Raw genomic sequence first — 16,721 nt, 5'->3', positions numbered from 1 at the left:
AGGCTGTGGGGGGTTGCTGTGGGGTGTGGCGTGGGGGTCAGCAGGCTGTGGGGGGTTGCTGTGGGGTGTGGCGTGGGGCCCAGCAGGCTGGGGGGTTGCCATGGGGTGTGGCATGGGAGCCAGCAGGCTGGGGGGGTTGCCATGGGGTGTGGCGTGGGGCGCAGCAGGCTGGGGGGTTGCCGTGGGGTGTGGCGTGGGGCCCAGCAGGCTGGGGGGTTGCCGTGGAGTGTGACGGGGGGGTCGGCAGCCCTGGGGGGCAGGCTGGGATGTGGAGTGTGAAGTGGGTGGGAGGCTGGTAGGAGCCGGTGGGGCAGCGGCCCATGCCCAGGAAGGCCAGAAGCAGGTCACCAGCTGCAGGGCTGGGCCCCCCGATTCGGCCAGGGCCGGGTGCCCCATGGCCCAGGGGAAGGAGCGCAGGCAGCCGGGCCTGGCCCTGCGGGTGGGGCTGGGGCCTCGTCCCAGCTCCTCTGGGCGGAACCATGCCGGTCTGGCTCCTGGGCCTGGCCCAAGGACTCGCAGGGCTTCGCTGCTGGCCCCGGCTTCCCGCCCTGTTCCCACGAGGGAGCCGCTCCCCACAGGCCGGACTGGTCACGGGGGGCCTTGTGAGCTCCCACCTGCACCCACGCATGCCCCCTCCCCCCCGGCTGCTGCCGCTGCCCCACCCCGTCACTCTGCTGCCCTCTCTCTGCCAGGCACTCTCTGCCTACGGCTTCCTCCACTTCCAAGGCTCCAGCCTGGAGGACATCCAGCAGCGGGTCCAGCAGCAGGTAGCTCGCTTGCACGTCTGTGTGGCATGGCTGGGCTGGGCTCCTGCTTCCCCTGCTGGCTCCGTCTCCCTCGCTGGCCTGGGGCTCTGGGGCTCCCAGCAGGTGGGCAGCCCTGGCCCTGGAGCCTCTGCTAGCTCCAGCACAGAGAGCTCAGCCACGTGGCTGGCCAAGGAGGGGTTGTTGGGCCCCGTTCTGGGACCACACAGCCCAGGCAGGCAGGGGGTGAGCGCATCGGAGGCCCAGGCCCAAGGAGGATGCAGCTCCCCTGCCAAGGAGCCGTGCTGGGTGCGCGTGATGGGATCGTAAGACTGCCGTCTCTCTGCGCACACACCTGAAGAGCCCTGCCCTGCCCTGCCCTGCCCTGCAGGGCGGGGGGCTCAGTGTGCTGCCTCCAGCCTGGCCATGCTTTCCTCAGGGTCTCCCAGAGGCAAACGGCCCGTCCAGCTCCTCCATGGAAGAGTGGCAGGAGTTCCTTGTGCATCCTGTGCCCTGCAGCTGCCCTTGACCATGGTTCCCAGCCAACAGGTGCTGCACGCAAAGCTCCCGGCCATCCCTGCACTTAGGAGCTAAACGTGCCTGCCTGTCAAGGGCTCCTCCCCACACTGCATTGCACATGCAGAAAGTGGGGCCATGCAGAGACTTAAAAGCACCTGGCCTGTAAACAGGCTTTACCTTAAAACTTCCCAGAGTCAAAGGTTCCCTGGCTCTGGGGGTAGTTCGCTGCCACCACCGAGTGAGAAAAGACCCCCTTGCCCCAAGAAGACACACTCGGACGTCTTCCTGTGGGGCTACTCCCAAGCGCTTAATCCCCCTTCAGGAGAGAGCTTGGACATAAATCCCTGTAATTCAGGGAGCTGACTGTTTGGTCTGAGGCCAGACTCTCCTTAGGACACAGAAATCAGAGCAGTTGCTTACACCAGTGATTTAGGCACAAAACAAGAGAAAGGTAAATCATGGGTTGCACTTAGAGGAAAATATTTCCCTGGGATTCAGCTTAAAATTTACAGGGGGAAAATCTCAGGTCGAACAGCAACACAAAAGAGAAAAAACAGAGCAGTTACCAGCCAAAGAAGGTAACAAGCCAACAGCCCATCCACATTTAAAATAACCAGAAACCTGAATCATAGAATCATAGAATGCTAGGGCTGGAAGGGGCCTTGCGGGGTCATCGAGTCCAGCCCCCTGCCCTCATGGCAGGACCAACTACTGGCTAGACCATCCCTGACAGACATCTATCTAACCTGTTCTTAAATATCTCCAGCGATCGAGATTCCACAACCTCCCTAGGCAATTTATTCCAGAGTTTGACCACCCTGACAGTTACAACCTTTTTCCTAATGTCCATCCCAAGTCTCCCTAAGCCCATTGCTTCTTGTTCCATCCTGAGGCCAAGAAGAACAAGTTTTCTCCCTCCTCCTTATGACACCCTTTTAGATACCTGAAAACCACTATCATGTCTCCCCTCAATCTTCTCTTTTCCAAACTAAACAAGCCCAATTCTTTCAGCCTTTCTTCATAGGTCATGTTCTCTAGACCTTTGATCATTCTTGTTGCTCTTTTCTGGACCCTCTCCAATTTCTCCACATCTTTCTTGAAATGCGGCACCCAGACCTGAACACAAGACTCCAACTGAGGCTTAACTAGTGCAGAGTAGAGCGGAAGAATGACTTCTCATGTCTTGCTCACAGCACACCTGTTAATGCGTCACAGAATCATGGTTGCTTTTTTTGCGACAGCATCACATTGGCTCATATTTAACTTCTGGTCCACTATAACCCCTAGATCCCATTCTGCCATAATCCTTCCTAGACAGTCGCTTCTCATTGTGTATGTGTGAAACTGATTGTTCCTTCCTAAGTGGAGCACTTTGCATTTGTCTTTATTAAACTTCATCCTGTTTACTTTAGACCATTTCTCCAATTTGTCCAGATCATTTTGAATTTGACCCTATTCTCCAAAGCAGTTGCAGCCCCTCCTAGCCTGGTATCATCTGCAAACTTAATAAGCGTACTGTCTATGCCAATGTCTAAATAATTAATGAAGATATTGAAGAGGACCAGTCCCAACACAGACCCCTGCAGAGCCCCACTTGTTACACCTTTCCAGCAGGATTGAGAACCATTAATAACAGCTCTCTGAGTACGGTTATCCAGCCAGTTTTGCACCCACCTTATAGTAGTCCCATCTAAGTTGTATTTGCCTAGTTTATTGATAAGAATTGTTGTCAGATGCTACCAGCGTGGTACTCTGCTCTCTCCACTGTTGGTATCACTCGGCTGCGTGCGTGTGTTCCATCTGTGTGCTGCCCCAGCTCTGCAGATAGCCGACACAGCAGACCCAAAGAGAACCCCCAATGACCACAGAGTTTAGTAAGGTGCGAAGGCACGTCGGCCAGGTTTATTGCCGTATTGGACACAATAGTAGTTCCCTGTAGACTTCTTAGTCTAAGTCAGGGCATACTACAAATATGCACCCACGGTCAATGGACTCGGCTCAGTCAGTGGCAGGACTTTCCACTGCCCCCTCGGCCGGACCCAGACCACACCCCAGGAGTACATTATTATACACAGGTACAAACAATTTACACATCACTCCTGACGTATTAAGGTACAACCCTTCTACGTAGTCAGGTGCCGCCTCTCACCTTGTACATGTTGGTTCCAACAAAACAACTCTATCCATCATATTACCCTTTTGCCCCTGTCATTGGGATGGGTTGGCCTGTTCTTTCTTATCCGCGGAATGTTCCAGGGTAGGGTGTTCTGGTACCATGTTCCTACTTCAATATGCTAGGTAGATATGTTTATGTAGCATCAACCCTCTTCTTGCCAACTTCTGTGAGCAATGCATTCCTTTAGCTCACAGCTGAACTTTGCTTTCTGTTAGCAAAGTCTTGACCATTACTTTGGTTCAGGCCTAAGGCCTCATACTGGGCCTGTACTTACTACAAGAATATCATGCAAGACTGTATCAAATGCCTTACTAAAGCCTAGGTATACCACATCCACCACTTCTCCCTTATCCAGAAAGCTCATTATCCTATCATAGAAAGCTATCAGATTGGTTTGACGTGATTTGTTCATTGCAAATCCATGCTGGCTGTTCCCTATCAGCTTACCACCTTCCAAGTGTTTGCAGATGATTTCTTTAATTACTTGTTCTATTATCTTTCCTGGCACAGAAGTTAAACTGACTGGTCTATAGTTTCCTGTGTTGTTCTTATTCCCCTTTTTATAGATGGGCACTATATTTACCTTTCTCCAGTCTTCTGGAATCTCTCCTGTCTCCCATGATTTTCCAAAGATGATAGTTAAAGGTTCAGATACCTCCTCTATCAGCTCCTTGAATATTCTAGGATGCATTTCATCTGGCCCTGGTGACTTGCAGACATCTAACTTTCCTAAGTGATTTTTAACTTGTTCTTCTTTTTTTTTATTTTATCTTTTAACCCTACCCCTTTCCCACTAGCATTCACTGTTAGGCACTCCTTCCTCAGACTTCTCAGTGAAGACCGACACACAGAATTCATTAAGTATCTCTGCCATTTCCAAGTTCCCTGGTACTGTTTCTCCCTCCTCACTGAGCAATGGCCCTACCCTGTCCTTGGTCTTCCTCTTATTTCTAAAGCATTTATAAAAAGTCTTCTTGTTTCCCTTTATGCCCGTAGCTCGTTTGAGCTCATTTGGTGTCTTTGCCTTTCTAATCTTGCCCCTGCATTTCTGTGTTGTTTGCCTGTATTCATCCTTTGTAATTTGTCTTAGTTTCCATTTTTTGTTTGATTCCTTTTTTATTTTGAGATCACGCAAGATCTCCTGGTTAAGCCAAGGCGGTCTTTTGCCATATTTTCTATCTTTCCTACGCAGCGGAGTAGCTTGCTTTTGGGCCCTCAATAACGTCCCTTTGAAAAACTGCCAACTCTCCGCCGTCGTTTTTCCTTTCAGTCTTGCTTCCCATGGGACCCTACCTACCACCACTTGGCAGGGTTGGGCTCTGACTGGGTGAGTGTCTCCTGTGTTAATGGAGTGAACCACCCTTTCTGTTCATCCCAGGGTGGCTGAGAACATCGGGGAGTACCTGGTGCACAGCTCCACGATCTGCTCTCTCTGCTCATCGCTACCTCCTATCCTTCACCCTTGTTCTTCCCGTCATAGTAGGCTCCTTCTGGCCATTCAGTAACTTCCCTTGCCTGGGTGGTAAACTGAAGGACCTTGACTTCTTGGGAATAAAAGGGCTTTAGAAAGTTAACATGATGTACCTGAGGCGTATGATCAGGGCTGGGGAAAGCAATAAGGAGTTAACTGCACCTGGATGCTCTTGGACTGTGAGCGGCCCATCCCAGGATGCTTCCATCTGGTTGGTCTGGAGTGCCTTCAAGACCATGACCTGTTCCCCTACCTCGAAGGACACTCCCTGGCATGCTCATCATACCAGGCCTTCGGCTCTTGCTGAGCCTTCTCCAAATTTCCGTGAGCTGGGTTCAGAGAGTCTCTGAGGGTATTCTGTGGGTTGGTTACAAAATCCATAGTGTTAGTCCCTGGAGGAGGAATAGCCCCTCCCATTGCTGACTTTTCAGCTGCAAAGAGCCCTTAACCTCACGGCCACACACAAGTTCAAATTGTGAGAATCCCAGGCTGGGACGTGGGATGTCTCTGTAGGCAAACAGTAGCTGTTGTAACGCCACTCTCCTGTCATTGGAGCGCTCAGTCACAAATTTACATATCATGGCCCACAACGTTCCATTAAATCTCTCCACCAGGACATTGGCTTGATGGTGGTAGGGAGCAGCAACTAATTGTTCCACCTCATGAGCTTCCTAGAGACGTTGCATAGTCTCGACTAGGAAATTAGTCACAGAACCGTGAGGATCTCAGAGGGCCAACCTACCCTGGCAAAATCTTGGTTAGTGCCTGGCACATGTTCTTGGCCGCCATGCTCCCTGGGGCGACTGCTTCGGGCCATTGTGTTGCAAAACCCGCAGGGTCAGTATGAACTGTTTCCTCTTGAGGTCGTTTTGGGGAAAGGACCCATAATATGCACATCTGTACGCAGAAATGGGACTTCTATTGTGGGGAGTGGCTGGAGAGGTGCCTTGGCCTGGTCTTGGGGCTTCCCCACCCTCTGGCACACCTCACAAGACCGGACACAGTCCAAGAGCAGTCCTTGGTTCAGTTCACCCCAGCATGACCAGCAGGGTGATCGTGGGCTAAGCTTAAGAGCTTTTCCCTGTGCTTAGTTGGAAATACTGTCTCTGAGGGTGCCAGTCCTCCTGGTGCCCACCAGAAAGAGTCTCCTTGTATGGAAGCCCTCTTTCTGTCACCAACCTGGATCTGTTAGGAGAGCCGAGCGGTGGTGGGTCACTCCAGGCTGCCACCCAAGCACCCTTGAGGCTCTCATCAGCTTCCTGTTCTGCCTGGAACTGCTCTCTCACTGCTGGAGATGTCAGCTCCCCACTGGGTTGTGGGCTTGAGTTGAGCCCCTCTGGAAGTGATGCAGGTGCTATGGGTGCCTCGCCTGGTTGGGAACCTCTTCCCACTGGCGCTCTGGAGTGCCTTGCAAGCTCCAGTGGGGCCTTCTCCGCAGGTTCAGTCGCTGCTGGAGGCTTTCTGGCGGCTGCTGCTGCTGACTCCAGTGCTGGCACTGGCTGGTGCACTGGCCCCAGATCTGGGCTTGGTTCCTTCTGGATTTCAGGAACTGGATTCACAGCTGTAGTTGGAGACTCTGGCCTGGGCTCCAGCTCCATCACCTCTAGCTGGGTCTCCAATCTTGGGGTGTCTGGGCACACAGACTGGTCCCTAGTAGGAGGCTCAGGAACTGAGTGAAGTGTGACGCCTGCTTAGCCCTGCTACGGGTGACCACTCCCACCCTCCCACCTTGTTTCACTTGGTTCGCTAGGTCTTCTCCCAGCAACATAGGAATTGGATAGTCACCATAGACTGCAAAAGTCCAAGTCCCGGACCAGCCCTTGTATTTAATCAACAACTTGGCTGTCGGAAGGTGAAAAGAGTCCGCCCTGAAGGGTCAGACAGTTACTTGAGGCTGAGGGTTAATGACTTCGGGGTCCGCTAGGGACTGGTGGGCCACAAACACCTGTGGTCCCGTGTCTCTCCACGCAATAATCTTCTTCCTGTCCGCACTCAGTTTCCCTTTGCTCTGGGCATATCTGTGAGGCATCTGGGCCTGAGGACTCTGGGTGTTACCCCGGTGCAATGAACTGCACTCTGTTGGTGTTCTTGGGACAGCCGGCCTTCACATGCCCCATCTCACTGCATTTAAAGCAACGCCCAACTGGCAAATGATTGGAGCGAGGTGGGTGGTTGGAGGATGGAGGGGCAGAACGAGAGAGTGGCTATGGCCTCCCTTGGGGTGGATAGGGCCCTTCCTTGCGAGGTAGGTTCCTGCATTGTCCCCCTAAACTGTTAGAAGCTTTGTATGGATGGTTTTTCCACCCAGGTGGCACCAATCATCCCCGCTTCATCTATGGATTTAGGATCTTTGTCTAGGATGTATGTTTGGATCTCACCATCTAAGAACTGTTCCATTTTCATCAGGAAAAATACCTCCTCCCAAGTGGTGGCCTTTGCTCCTTTCACCCAGGCCTTGGCGGTTGGGTTGATGTCTTAGGTATGTTGGGCAAAGAGCAGGTCTGCTCTCCACCTTAGGGCTCTGAACTACCGACAAGCCTCTGTGGGATTGAATCCCATTCGAATTTTGGCCTCCCGTTTAAAGAGCTTGTGATAGTTCATGCTTTCTATAGGCATTTTAGCAGCTACTCCCTTTAAGGGCTCAGTGATTTGGGCTCTTATCTCGAACATGTGCTGCTCAGGGAGAATTCTGTACCCTTGACAGGCTCTCTCAAAATTTATAAAGAATTCATCTCCATTGCCTCCCACCTGGTACCTGGAGAGTTTTCTAGGGTGTTGAGCTGTAATTGGAGTTGAGGCAGGTGGTGTACCTGGAGCGTTCTGCACCTAAAGTTTTTCCCGTTCAGTTTCTGCCTGCTTTCCTTTGAGTTCCAGCTCTGTGCGTTTCACACGCTTCTCCTCTGCTTCATCTCGGCTTCTGCTCGCCTCCTCTCAAGGAGGAACTCCATTTCCTCCTGCAGGACAGCCTCCCATCCTGGGGCCTCTTGTGTGGTGGGATAGGGTAGTTCACCCTGTTCTCTGCCTCCAGTGGGCTGCTTCCCACTGCCCCTTCGAGCCAAGGCCCAGTCTTTCCTCCCCAGATTGAGACATTTGGATCCTGTCTGGCATTGTCCTTGTCTTATGAGAAGATTGGTTGCTCTGGGACTGTTTTGCCCAAATGCAAATGCACGCACTGGGCTGCTTCCTGCCCTCTTCTACCTGAGCTATCCAGCTGCCCCGAAAGCTAGAAAAAAACCAAACTATTTGGTATGGACTCTCTGGCTTGCAGCTGCAACCTCTGTGTGCCTTTTAAAATCTTGAGGTCTGTGTTCCTGGTTCAGAAATGATCCCACCTCTCTGCCACCACGTCAAGGGCTCCTCCCCATGCTACACGCCGAGTGCAGAAAGTGGGGCCCCACAGAGACTTAAAACCACCTGGCCTGTAAACAGGCTTCACATTAAAACTTCCCAGAGTCACAGGTTCCCTGGCCCTGGGGGTAGTTGGCTGCCACCACCGAGTGAGAAAAGACCCCCTTACCCCAAGAAGACACACTCGGACGTCTTCCTGTGGGGCTACCCCCAAGCGCTTAATCCCCCTTCAGGAGAGAGCTTGGACACAAACCCCTGTAATTCGGAGCTGACCGTTTGGCCTGAGGCACAGACTCTCCTTAGGACGCAGAAATCAGAGCAGTTGCTTACACCAGTGGTTTAGGCACAAAACAAGAGGAAGGTAAATCATGGGTTGCACTTAGAGGAAAATATTTCCCTGGGATTCAGCTTAAAATTTACAGGGGGAAAATCTCAAGTCAAACAGCAACACAAAAGAGAAAAAACAGCAGCCTCCAACCAAAGACAGTAAAAAGCCAACAGCCCATCCAAATGTGAAATAACCAGAAACCTGAACGCGTCTAACTCTGCGTTTCCCTGGTACTTGCACCGCGCTGGTTGATTTCGCCAGGGTCAGGCTATTCACATTTTATTCCAGTTGCCTGGGAGCCATCTCCCCTCTGGCTCTTCCTCCCTGCTGCATGCAGAGACAAAAGCCCTGGGAACTGCAATTGTTCTCAGTTTTAACAGAATTGCTTCACTCCCAGTGGCTCACCTGGGATCCAGGTTACCTCCAGAGATTAACCCCTTCCCTGCACTCCTTCATGACACTGCCTCATCCCCAGCTGGACTGGTAGCTGCCACATAAGTTGTGCCGACCAATCTCCAGGGTCCCCTAAACCAGGTGTCTGGCAACCCTGCAGGTTCCCCAGGGTACAGCCTGGAAGTGGGGACCTGCTGTGCCCCCAGACTCTGCAGCCTGGGCTGTCTTGCTGAGTGCTTAGCTAGTGAGAAGCAGCAAATCCCTCTGGGCTCCGTTATCACTCAGCACTGTGGCCCACAGAGCCCTGTGCCCAGGCAGAGCACAGGGTGCTCCCCAAGCTGCTCCTGACCCACCCGGAGGTGCCAGCCACTTCCCTCCAGCACCCCCCTTGCTCCCCAGAGTTGCCCCTTGCAGGCTGCATATTGCCCAGTGCACCCCTCCCTCTGAGTGCAGAGGACAGCCACTGGCCCCTGTGAACGGAGCCGAGACGCCCCCAGCACTTGGGGCGAAATGCCCCGTTCTAGCAGACGAGCACGCAGTGGCGTTAGCAGCAGAGGGGCGGGATGGAGAGTGGTAGACGCCAGAGCTCAGAGAACGAGCAGGGGGCCCCGGAGGGTAAATCCTAAACTGTGACACACTAGGCAAGCAGCTTCCTCCCCCCGGGGTGTCCAGGCGCCTCCCTTGGGCTTGGCCCGTCCCACCAGGTGAAGTCATTGTCTCCCAGCGTTCATGTTGCTTCCAGCGCAGCGGGAGGGGAAAGGCTGAACCATGCCACCCTGCCCCTCCTTGCCACCCTGCCCCTGCCCGCCTGGCAAACGCTAGCCCAGGGGTCACAGACACTCACCCTGTCATGCTTGCAGAGCCCTCGCAGGCTTGGCTGCACTTGCTGAGCTTTGTGCTGTCCTTTCACGCTGGTAGTGAACGATGAAAGATAGGCCCTGGGTTGTGGGCTCCCCTTCCTTCCAGGGGAGTCAGAGCGTTCACGTCGGCAGCGCTCCCTCCCTGCTAGGAGCAGCTACCCCACAGTGCAGCGCCCGCCATCCTGATGTAGGTCTTGTGGGGACGGGAGTGACTGGGGGGCATCCTGGGTCCCTGCCCACCCCCCTCTCCACACGCTGATCAGCTGCAGGACTCAGCACTGCTGCAGGCAGGGCCCCTTTGCTCCCGTTGTCCCTGGCCAGCTGGCAAGGGGGCACTTGACAAGAACACGGGCGGGCGGGCGTCTGTTCACCTGGTGTCAGAGGTGCTGGGGGAGACCCTCAGAAGGCCACGAGCTCTGCGTACAGCACGAGGGTCTCCGCTTGCCGCTCGCTGCCCTGCACCAGTAAGAGCCGTGCGCCTCTCGTGGAGGCGGTTTCACCTTTGCAGCGAGACCCGTGAATGTCAGTGCACGGTCACTGGTGCGGGTTAGCCTTTCCCCACCTCAGCCGGGCCCTTCCAGCAGCCTGGGTCCCTGGGGTACAGCTGCCGTGCTGACGAACGGGCCCGTAACACTTCTCGGGTGGGTCAGAGACTCCCTCGTAACAGCGTTACTGCAGAGCCTCATGGACGCAGCTGATACCTGGGGTTGGCCGGAGCGATGGGTCTGAGCAGATCACGGGCTTTCCTAGGGCACCTTCCATGGCCTGCTTGTATGAAGCAGATGAGTTACACAACAGGATGAACACAGGGTCCCAGCGCCATCCCCCTCGCAGCCTCCCTCCTCAAGGCCCTGTTCCACGCAGACAAACCGCCAGCAACCATGCTGGCCGCCCAGCTGCAGCCTGCTCTTCCGGGTGCTGCTCAGCTGCTTCCACTGCCCAATGGGAGGCTCCTGACGCGCTCCCCTCTCCCTGCCCTGACGCTCCCTCGCTGTGTCCGCAGTCCCGCTTGGAGCGTGCCGACATTGCCACGCTGGTGATCCCCTCCATCACAGCTGCTGACAGCGGGGTCTACCTGTGCATCGGGACGAGCCCAGCCGGCGTTGGCCGCGCCAGGATCGAGGTGGTGGTGCTGCGAGGTAGGGACCGGGGACAGGCCGTTGCTGCCAACTGCGAGGGATGCCCTGGCCCCCTGCCATGCAGTGCAGCAGTGGGCACTGCCAGGCACCAGGCAGCTGCTTGGTGTGCCTCTGTGTGTCCAGGGCTGTGCCTGGCTGGCAGTGGGAGGCCTGTGCCTGTCAGCTCCTGCAGCTTCCCTCCAGCTGGGGGTGCTGCCAAGGCTCCAGCCATTTGGCTCCCACAGACAGTCTGCCCCTTAGCCTGGGGAAGCAGCTGGGGGTCGGCCCCCAAGAGAAGGCTCTGCACTGAGTCTGGAAACTAGCCAGCACTCAGCATACGGGGAGCAGCCCCCAGTGTGCAGCCAGCCCCCCTCACATGGCCAGGCCCAGAGCAGAGCTCTCCCAGTGCACCCCTCCAGGCTGCCAGAGCTGGGGTGTTAGCTCGCCTGGCGGAGCTGTCCCAAGAGCCTGGGTTCATCCCCACCGGAGCCAGTCACAGGAGCGGCGCTGGCCTGCTGTGTTCACCCTGGCCCTGGCAGAGCCACAGTCACCCTGGGACATGGCTGGCATGCTCAGAAGTGAGCCTGGCAGGAATGTGGCACTGCCCGGCTGGGTCTGGTGGGTCACATGGCCCTGTCTCTGCCCCAGGGGCGGCCCGTAAGGCTCGCAGCCAGGCACTGCGTGCGAGTGCTTGAGGGAACCCACTAACGCCTCCATTTGAGCTCACGCTGGTGACACCCCCGTGCTTGTGCGAAAGGGACCTGGGCGTGAGCAGCCCCAGGGCCTGCCTGGAGCTGGCAGCATCCTGGCCTCAGTCTTCCCCAGCGAGGCTCCTGGCACTGCTGCCCAGGCACTGCGACGTGACTCAGCGACCGGGCACGAGGTCAGCCTGGGGAGTAACAGATGAGATCAACAGGGCCAAGCCAAGTGCCTCCAGGCTGGGCCTATGCGACCCCAGGACGGCCCTGCCGCCTGCCATCTCCCAAGGGGCAGCACCGACCGCTGTGCCCTCTGCTGCGTTCCATGGTGTGCAGCCCATGGCCTGGCCCGGCCCTGACCGGGCTCCAGCATGCGGCAGGTAACCCGGGGGCGAGCTCCAGGCAGGGTTGCAGCAGCTAGGCAGGAGGACATGGGCTGCCCCGTGAGCCACGCTTTAAAAGCTCTTAGCCGTCAGCCCGGGCCAGGCGGATTAACTTGGCAATTCTGTACCCCGGCTTCCAGCCCCAGGCGTGCTGCCCCCCATCCGCATCGAGGCCTCGTCATCGTCTGTCGCCGAGGGACAGACCCTGGACCTGAACTGCCTCGTCACGGGCCAGGCACCGGCCACGGTGACCTGGTACAGGCGGGGAGGCGCCCTGCCAGCCAGGCATCAGGTACACGCATAGGAGATCAGTGGGACTCCACGGGCAGCTGGGGAGCTGCACCAGTTCACGCCGGCTGGGGGTGCAGCCCGTGTCTCTGCAGAGCCCCATAGGAGTGTCCTGCGTCCCGGGCAAGGTGCCTGTGGCCAGTGGTGTCTCATTTCTACATCCACGAGCACCGTACATGTAACTGTGTGCGCTGAGGCAAGGGCAGCTGTGTGCCTCCGTAGGAGCACAGGCCACCAGCTGCGGTGAAGGGGCTGCTCTGCTGATCAGCTGGGCAGCTGCCCAAGTGCTCAGCTTACAGGGAACATGCTTCCCTCGCAAGGGGCTGTTTCTTCCCGGGGTGCAGGGCAGGGAGCAGCTGTGTCAGTCTCTGAGAACAGGGGAGATGGCGGGTGCAGAAACGAGAGGCCAGTAGGTCTCAGGCTGAGGCCCAGCGTGTCCCTGAGATTTGCAGGGCGCTGGGCAGGGGGCCAAGGATTAAGGTCAGGGCTGGTCTCTTCGCCCTTGAAGTCCGTCTCCCACCCATCTTCCCGCCAGGTCTCCGGCTTCCGCCTGCGCATCCCCCAGGTCTCGGCGGCCGACTCGGGCGAGTACGTCTGCCGCGTCAGCTCTGGTGCCGGCTCCCGCGAGGCCTCCATCCCGGTCACTGTCCAGCACCGCCCCAGCTTCCCTCATGGTACGTCCGAGCATCTCTGGCTGGCTTGGGGGCAGGGGCTCCCTGCACTTGTTCCTGTGGCACAAGGGCTCCCAGCAGGCAGTGTGCTGGCACCCCCGGGTGCAGGATGGCTGTCAGCCAAAGGGAGCCCCCAGATCTGCTTCCAGACCCTGCCATGCCCCTCCACACCCTGCCCCTGCACATGGCAGGCTTTGGACCACCATCGCCCTTCCGTGGTGAGTGGAGAAGCCTGTGTGGATGGGTCTCTGGCCTGCCCCGGCTGCATGCCCTGAGCAGAAGGAGGGTGCAGGGCTCTGCTCTCGGGCACGCCCTGCAGCACAGGGGTCATTCTCTGGGGTCTAGAGGTTTGTGCTGCTCTCTGGGGCCACAGTGGCTCTTCACTCAAGGGTGATTGGCAGGCCAGGGCTGCCCTCTGCCCTTGGTGTTGCCCTGAGATTCATGCAGCTGCCATGCCAGTCCTGGGGGAGCCACACTCTGACTCTGTGGGGTGCAGGCTGGGCAGTTCACTTCCATTGCTTTGCAGATCACCTGGGGGGGTGTCCTTGCACCTCCTCCAGCCAGACCTGCCTGTCACTGCCCCCCGTGCTTTATAAAAATTGGCTTCTGGATAGGACTATGCACAACTTGAATATGCTTAATGCAGAACAGATCACGTAACATACCAGTTTTACAATCTGTTGACTGTGTATATCCTGTTTTTGTGCATGTATCATTGTATGTGAAGTTGGAAATATGAAGAGCAGATTGGTTTAAAATTCTGCATGTGTTAATGAGGGCCATTACTGATGCCCGAGAACCTAGATGGCTTAGTGATCACCTCAATGACCTGGGAATAGTCCTGTTTGTCCTGTAAGCCCAAACTGTGGTTGGTCCAAGAACCATGCTGAACATATACACAAGACCTATGAGGAAAGGCTGAGGGATTTGGGCTTGTTTAGTTTACAGAAGAGAAGACTTAGGGGTGATTTAATAGCAGCCTTCAACTTCCTGAAGGGGAGCTCTAAAGAGGAGGGTGAGAAACTTTTCTCAGTGGTGTCAGATGGCAGAACAAGGAGCAGTGGTCTGAAGTTGGTGATGCATTGGAATGTGTTGCCTAAAGAGGTGGTGGATTCTCCATCCCTTGAGGTTTCTAAGTCCCAGCTGGACAAGGTCCTGGCTGGGATGACTTAGTAGGGGTTGATCCTGCTTGAAACAGGGGGCTGGACTAGATAACCTCCTGAGGTCCCTTCCAACCATATGATCCTGTGATTCTGATTCTGTGATTCATACTGTGATGGGGTGGAGTCACAGAGGTCCCCTAGGGATGTTCCTGAGTGTGCTGATCATGCAACTGACAACCACCTTCTTGCTCTCGGGGACTCACCACCACCTGTCTTCCTGGGCCAGATCTTCTGGTCTTCCCCTTCCCGCACCCCCAACAAAGCACAAAGTCGGGGTTACTGCCCCCTGCAGAGCAATGCAGACAGCCAACCGTGTCAGCTCGGGGAGGACACAGTTCTAGGACAGAGCACCTAGTAATCCATCTCTCCAAAGGGATCAAAGTCTCAAACCATCTTTGTGTAAACATTTATGCGGTAAGCCCTTTTTATCAGTGAAGGAGGGTTATGCACATTGGTTGCTCCCCTGGTAACAATTATTGAAATTGAGTATGATGATAAACAAAGAGCTTTTATTATGTACAAACAGTAGGATTTAAATGGTTGCAAGTGAAAACAGATAAATCAAAGTTAGTTACTGAACTGAAATGAAAATTAAAACTAAGAAACTTGTCACATGACTATGAAGGGGGAGGGAGCAACAGTGGTGCAGATCTCTCCTTCCTGGGTAAATTGAGCTAACCGTATGAGTTTTCCCAGGGTGAAACTTTCACACAGCATATGAGGGGTTTCTTTTGGGGTTTGTCCCTTTTGGGGGCTGGTTTCCTGGGTGCTGAGCTCTCCTGGAGCTGAGATGGTTCCATGGCTATGCTGTTCTGCAGGTAGTAGAATATATAGAGGATCTGGCCCAGCAGGAAGGGGTGGTGGGCCCAGAGGGCAGGAAGGTGAGGTTCAGTCGCTGGTCAGTGCTCCATGGGGGATCCCTGGAGGGGACGTGTGTGATTTCACCCCATCATGCTGCCCCAGACCAGCTTTTGGGGAGTTGTGCTCTGGGCTCTACCCCTCCCACTCGTCTCTTCCAGCTCCCCCCATGCAGATTGAGTCCTCCTCCTCCACCGTCACTGAGGGACAATCCCTAGACCTGAACTGCCTCATCATGGGCCAGTCACCAGCCACGGTCACCTGGTACAAGCGGGGGGGCTCCCTGCCAGCCAACCACCAGGTAGGGGCCCTGCAGGACCACGGTGGCTGGAGCTTTGGCCCGTGCTGGCTGCGAGGGAGCTGGGCTGAAATGCTCAGGCCTCAGCAGCAGCTGCTTGGGGACTCCTGGGGCACCACTAACTCCATGGTGTTGCCTCCCAGTACCATGTCCTCGGCTGCCTGCCTCATTGTCTGGCTTCCCCACAGTCCCTTGCGCCGAGTCTTGCCCAGGAGCTGTGCAATGTTGGGGGGAGGGGGAGGTTCCCATGCCCAGGAAAATCAAACCAGCGGCCCCCAGCCCCACTCCCCAGCCAGGCGGGAGTGGAGGGCAGCGCATACTCCTGCAGGCCTCTGCCATGCTCTGGGGAAGGCTGGCCTGGGTTGTCCAGCTCTCTTGGAGCTCACAGAGCAGCGGCTGCCCAGCTGCTGCGTGAGGCTGCCTCCGGCATGGCAGGGCATCTCGTCTCCCCGGCCAGCCCTGCCGCACCTGTGCACAGCTCATGGTTTTCTGGCCACCTGCACAGCAAGCGTGTGACACCTCTAGCTGGATACGCCCCACCAACAGGCCTCTGCCCCCCTCGCAGAGGGAGGCTGCCTGGGCTGAGCCGCAGCCTCTCCCTTCTCCTCCCACTTCCCACCCTTCCCCTGCCAGGTCTCCGGCTCCCGTCTGCGGCTGGTGCAGGTCTCAGCGGCCGACTCAGGCGAGTACGTCTGCCGCGCCGGCACCGGTGCTGCCGTGCAAGAGGCCTCCATCGTTGTCACTATCTCCCGCGCCACTGGCTCACCCTACTGTGAGTAAAGGCAGGGCTGGCCCGGGGCTTGGCCTGGGCACGTGAGTTCTGCCCCCTGGGCCACCCGGCAGGAGGCAGCGGGCTGAGGAGCTGGGCTGAGATGGGTCTCATCTTCCAGGGCAGCCGCAGAGCAGAGGAGTGGGAGGACTCTCCCAGGCTGGCTGCCACAGGGCGGGAGGGTCTCCAGCCATGGTCTCGTGGGCAGGGCCTGCCGGCTAGTGGCCCCTTCCCCCAGGGCGCAGGCTCAGTGTGGTGGGAGAGAGCGTGGAGGGCCGATCTCCCTTTGTGCCCCATGTAATGTGACAGGGGGTTCCAGGCACAGCCGAGAGACCCAGTCCTGGGCAAATTGCTTAAATCTGGGCTGCTTAGAGCCCAGGCTGGGAATTCCTTCTCAATAAGGCAAACCAAACCAGCCACAAAAGTCCCTCTGCCAGCCCCTCTGGCCAGCCAGAAGCTACACAAGCAAACCACCAGATTCTCCAGCTGCTCCTAATGCCCAAACCAGCAACTCACCCTCCTTACTCAGGTGAGAGGTTATAAAAACCTGTTTCACCAACTCCACACGGATTCCTCCGGGCCCCAAAGGGTCCAGCCACAGCCACAGGTCAATAGATACTTAGATCTTCCCAAGCCA

At 56.3% G+C, this 16,721-nt stretch overlaps 1 protein-coding gene across 8 annotated transcripts in view; it reads left to right on the top strand.

The window, feature by feature from the left end:
- The window catches only part of HSPG2 (heparan sulfate proteoglycan 2), a 186,844-nt gene that overhangs the window by 130,940 nt on the left and 39,183 nt on the right, over window positions 1–16,721 (top strand). For 6 of the 8 annotated variants that reach the window (XM_074975578.1, XM_074975576.1, XM_074975580.1 and 3 more), the window contains 6 exons: window positions 693–767; window positions 10,842–10,977; window positions 12,178–12,329; window positions 12,861–12,999; window positions 15,179–15,318; window positions 15,949–16,087. In XM_074975578.1, coding sequence (XP_074831679.1) covers window positions 693–767; window positions 10,842–10,977; window positions 12,178–12,329; window positions 12,861–12,999; window positions 15,179–15,318; window positions 15,949–16,087 — 781 coding nt within the window. The remainder of the gene's footprint in view (window positions 1–692; window positions 768–10,841; window positions 10,978–12,177; window positions 12,330–12,860; window positions 13,000–15,178; window positions 15,319–15,948; window positions 16,088–16,721) is intronic. The other 2 variants (XM_074975582.1, XM_074975577.1) reach the window with 1 other exon arrangement.

The sequence above is a fragment of the Carettochelys insculpta genome, chromosome 23 (assembly GCF_033958435.1).
Source record: "Carettochelys insculpta isolate YL-2023 chromosome 23, ASM3395843v1, whole genome shotgun sequence".
In the NCBI taxonomy this organism is placed as follows: Eukaryota; Metazoa; Chordata; order Testudines; family Carettochelyidae; genus Carettochelys; species Carettochelys insculpta.
This window is presented reverse-complemented; position numbering and strand designations above follow the sequence as displayed.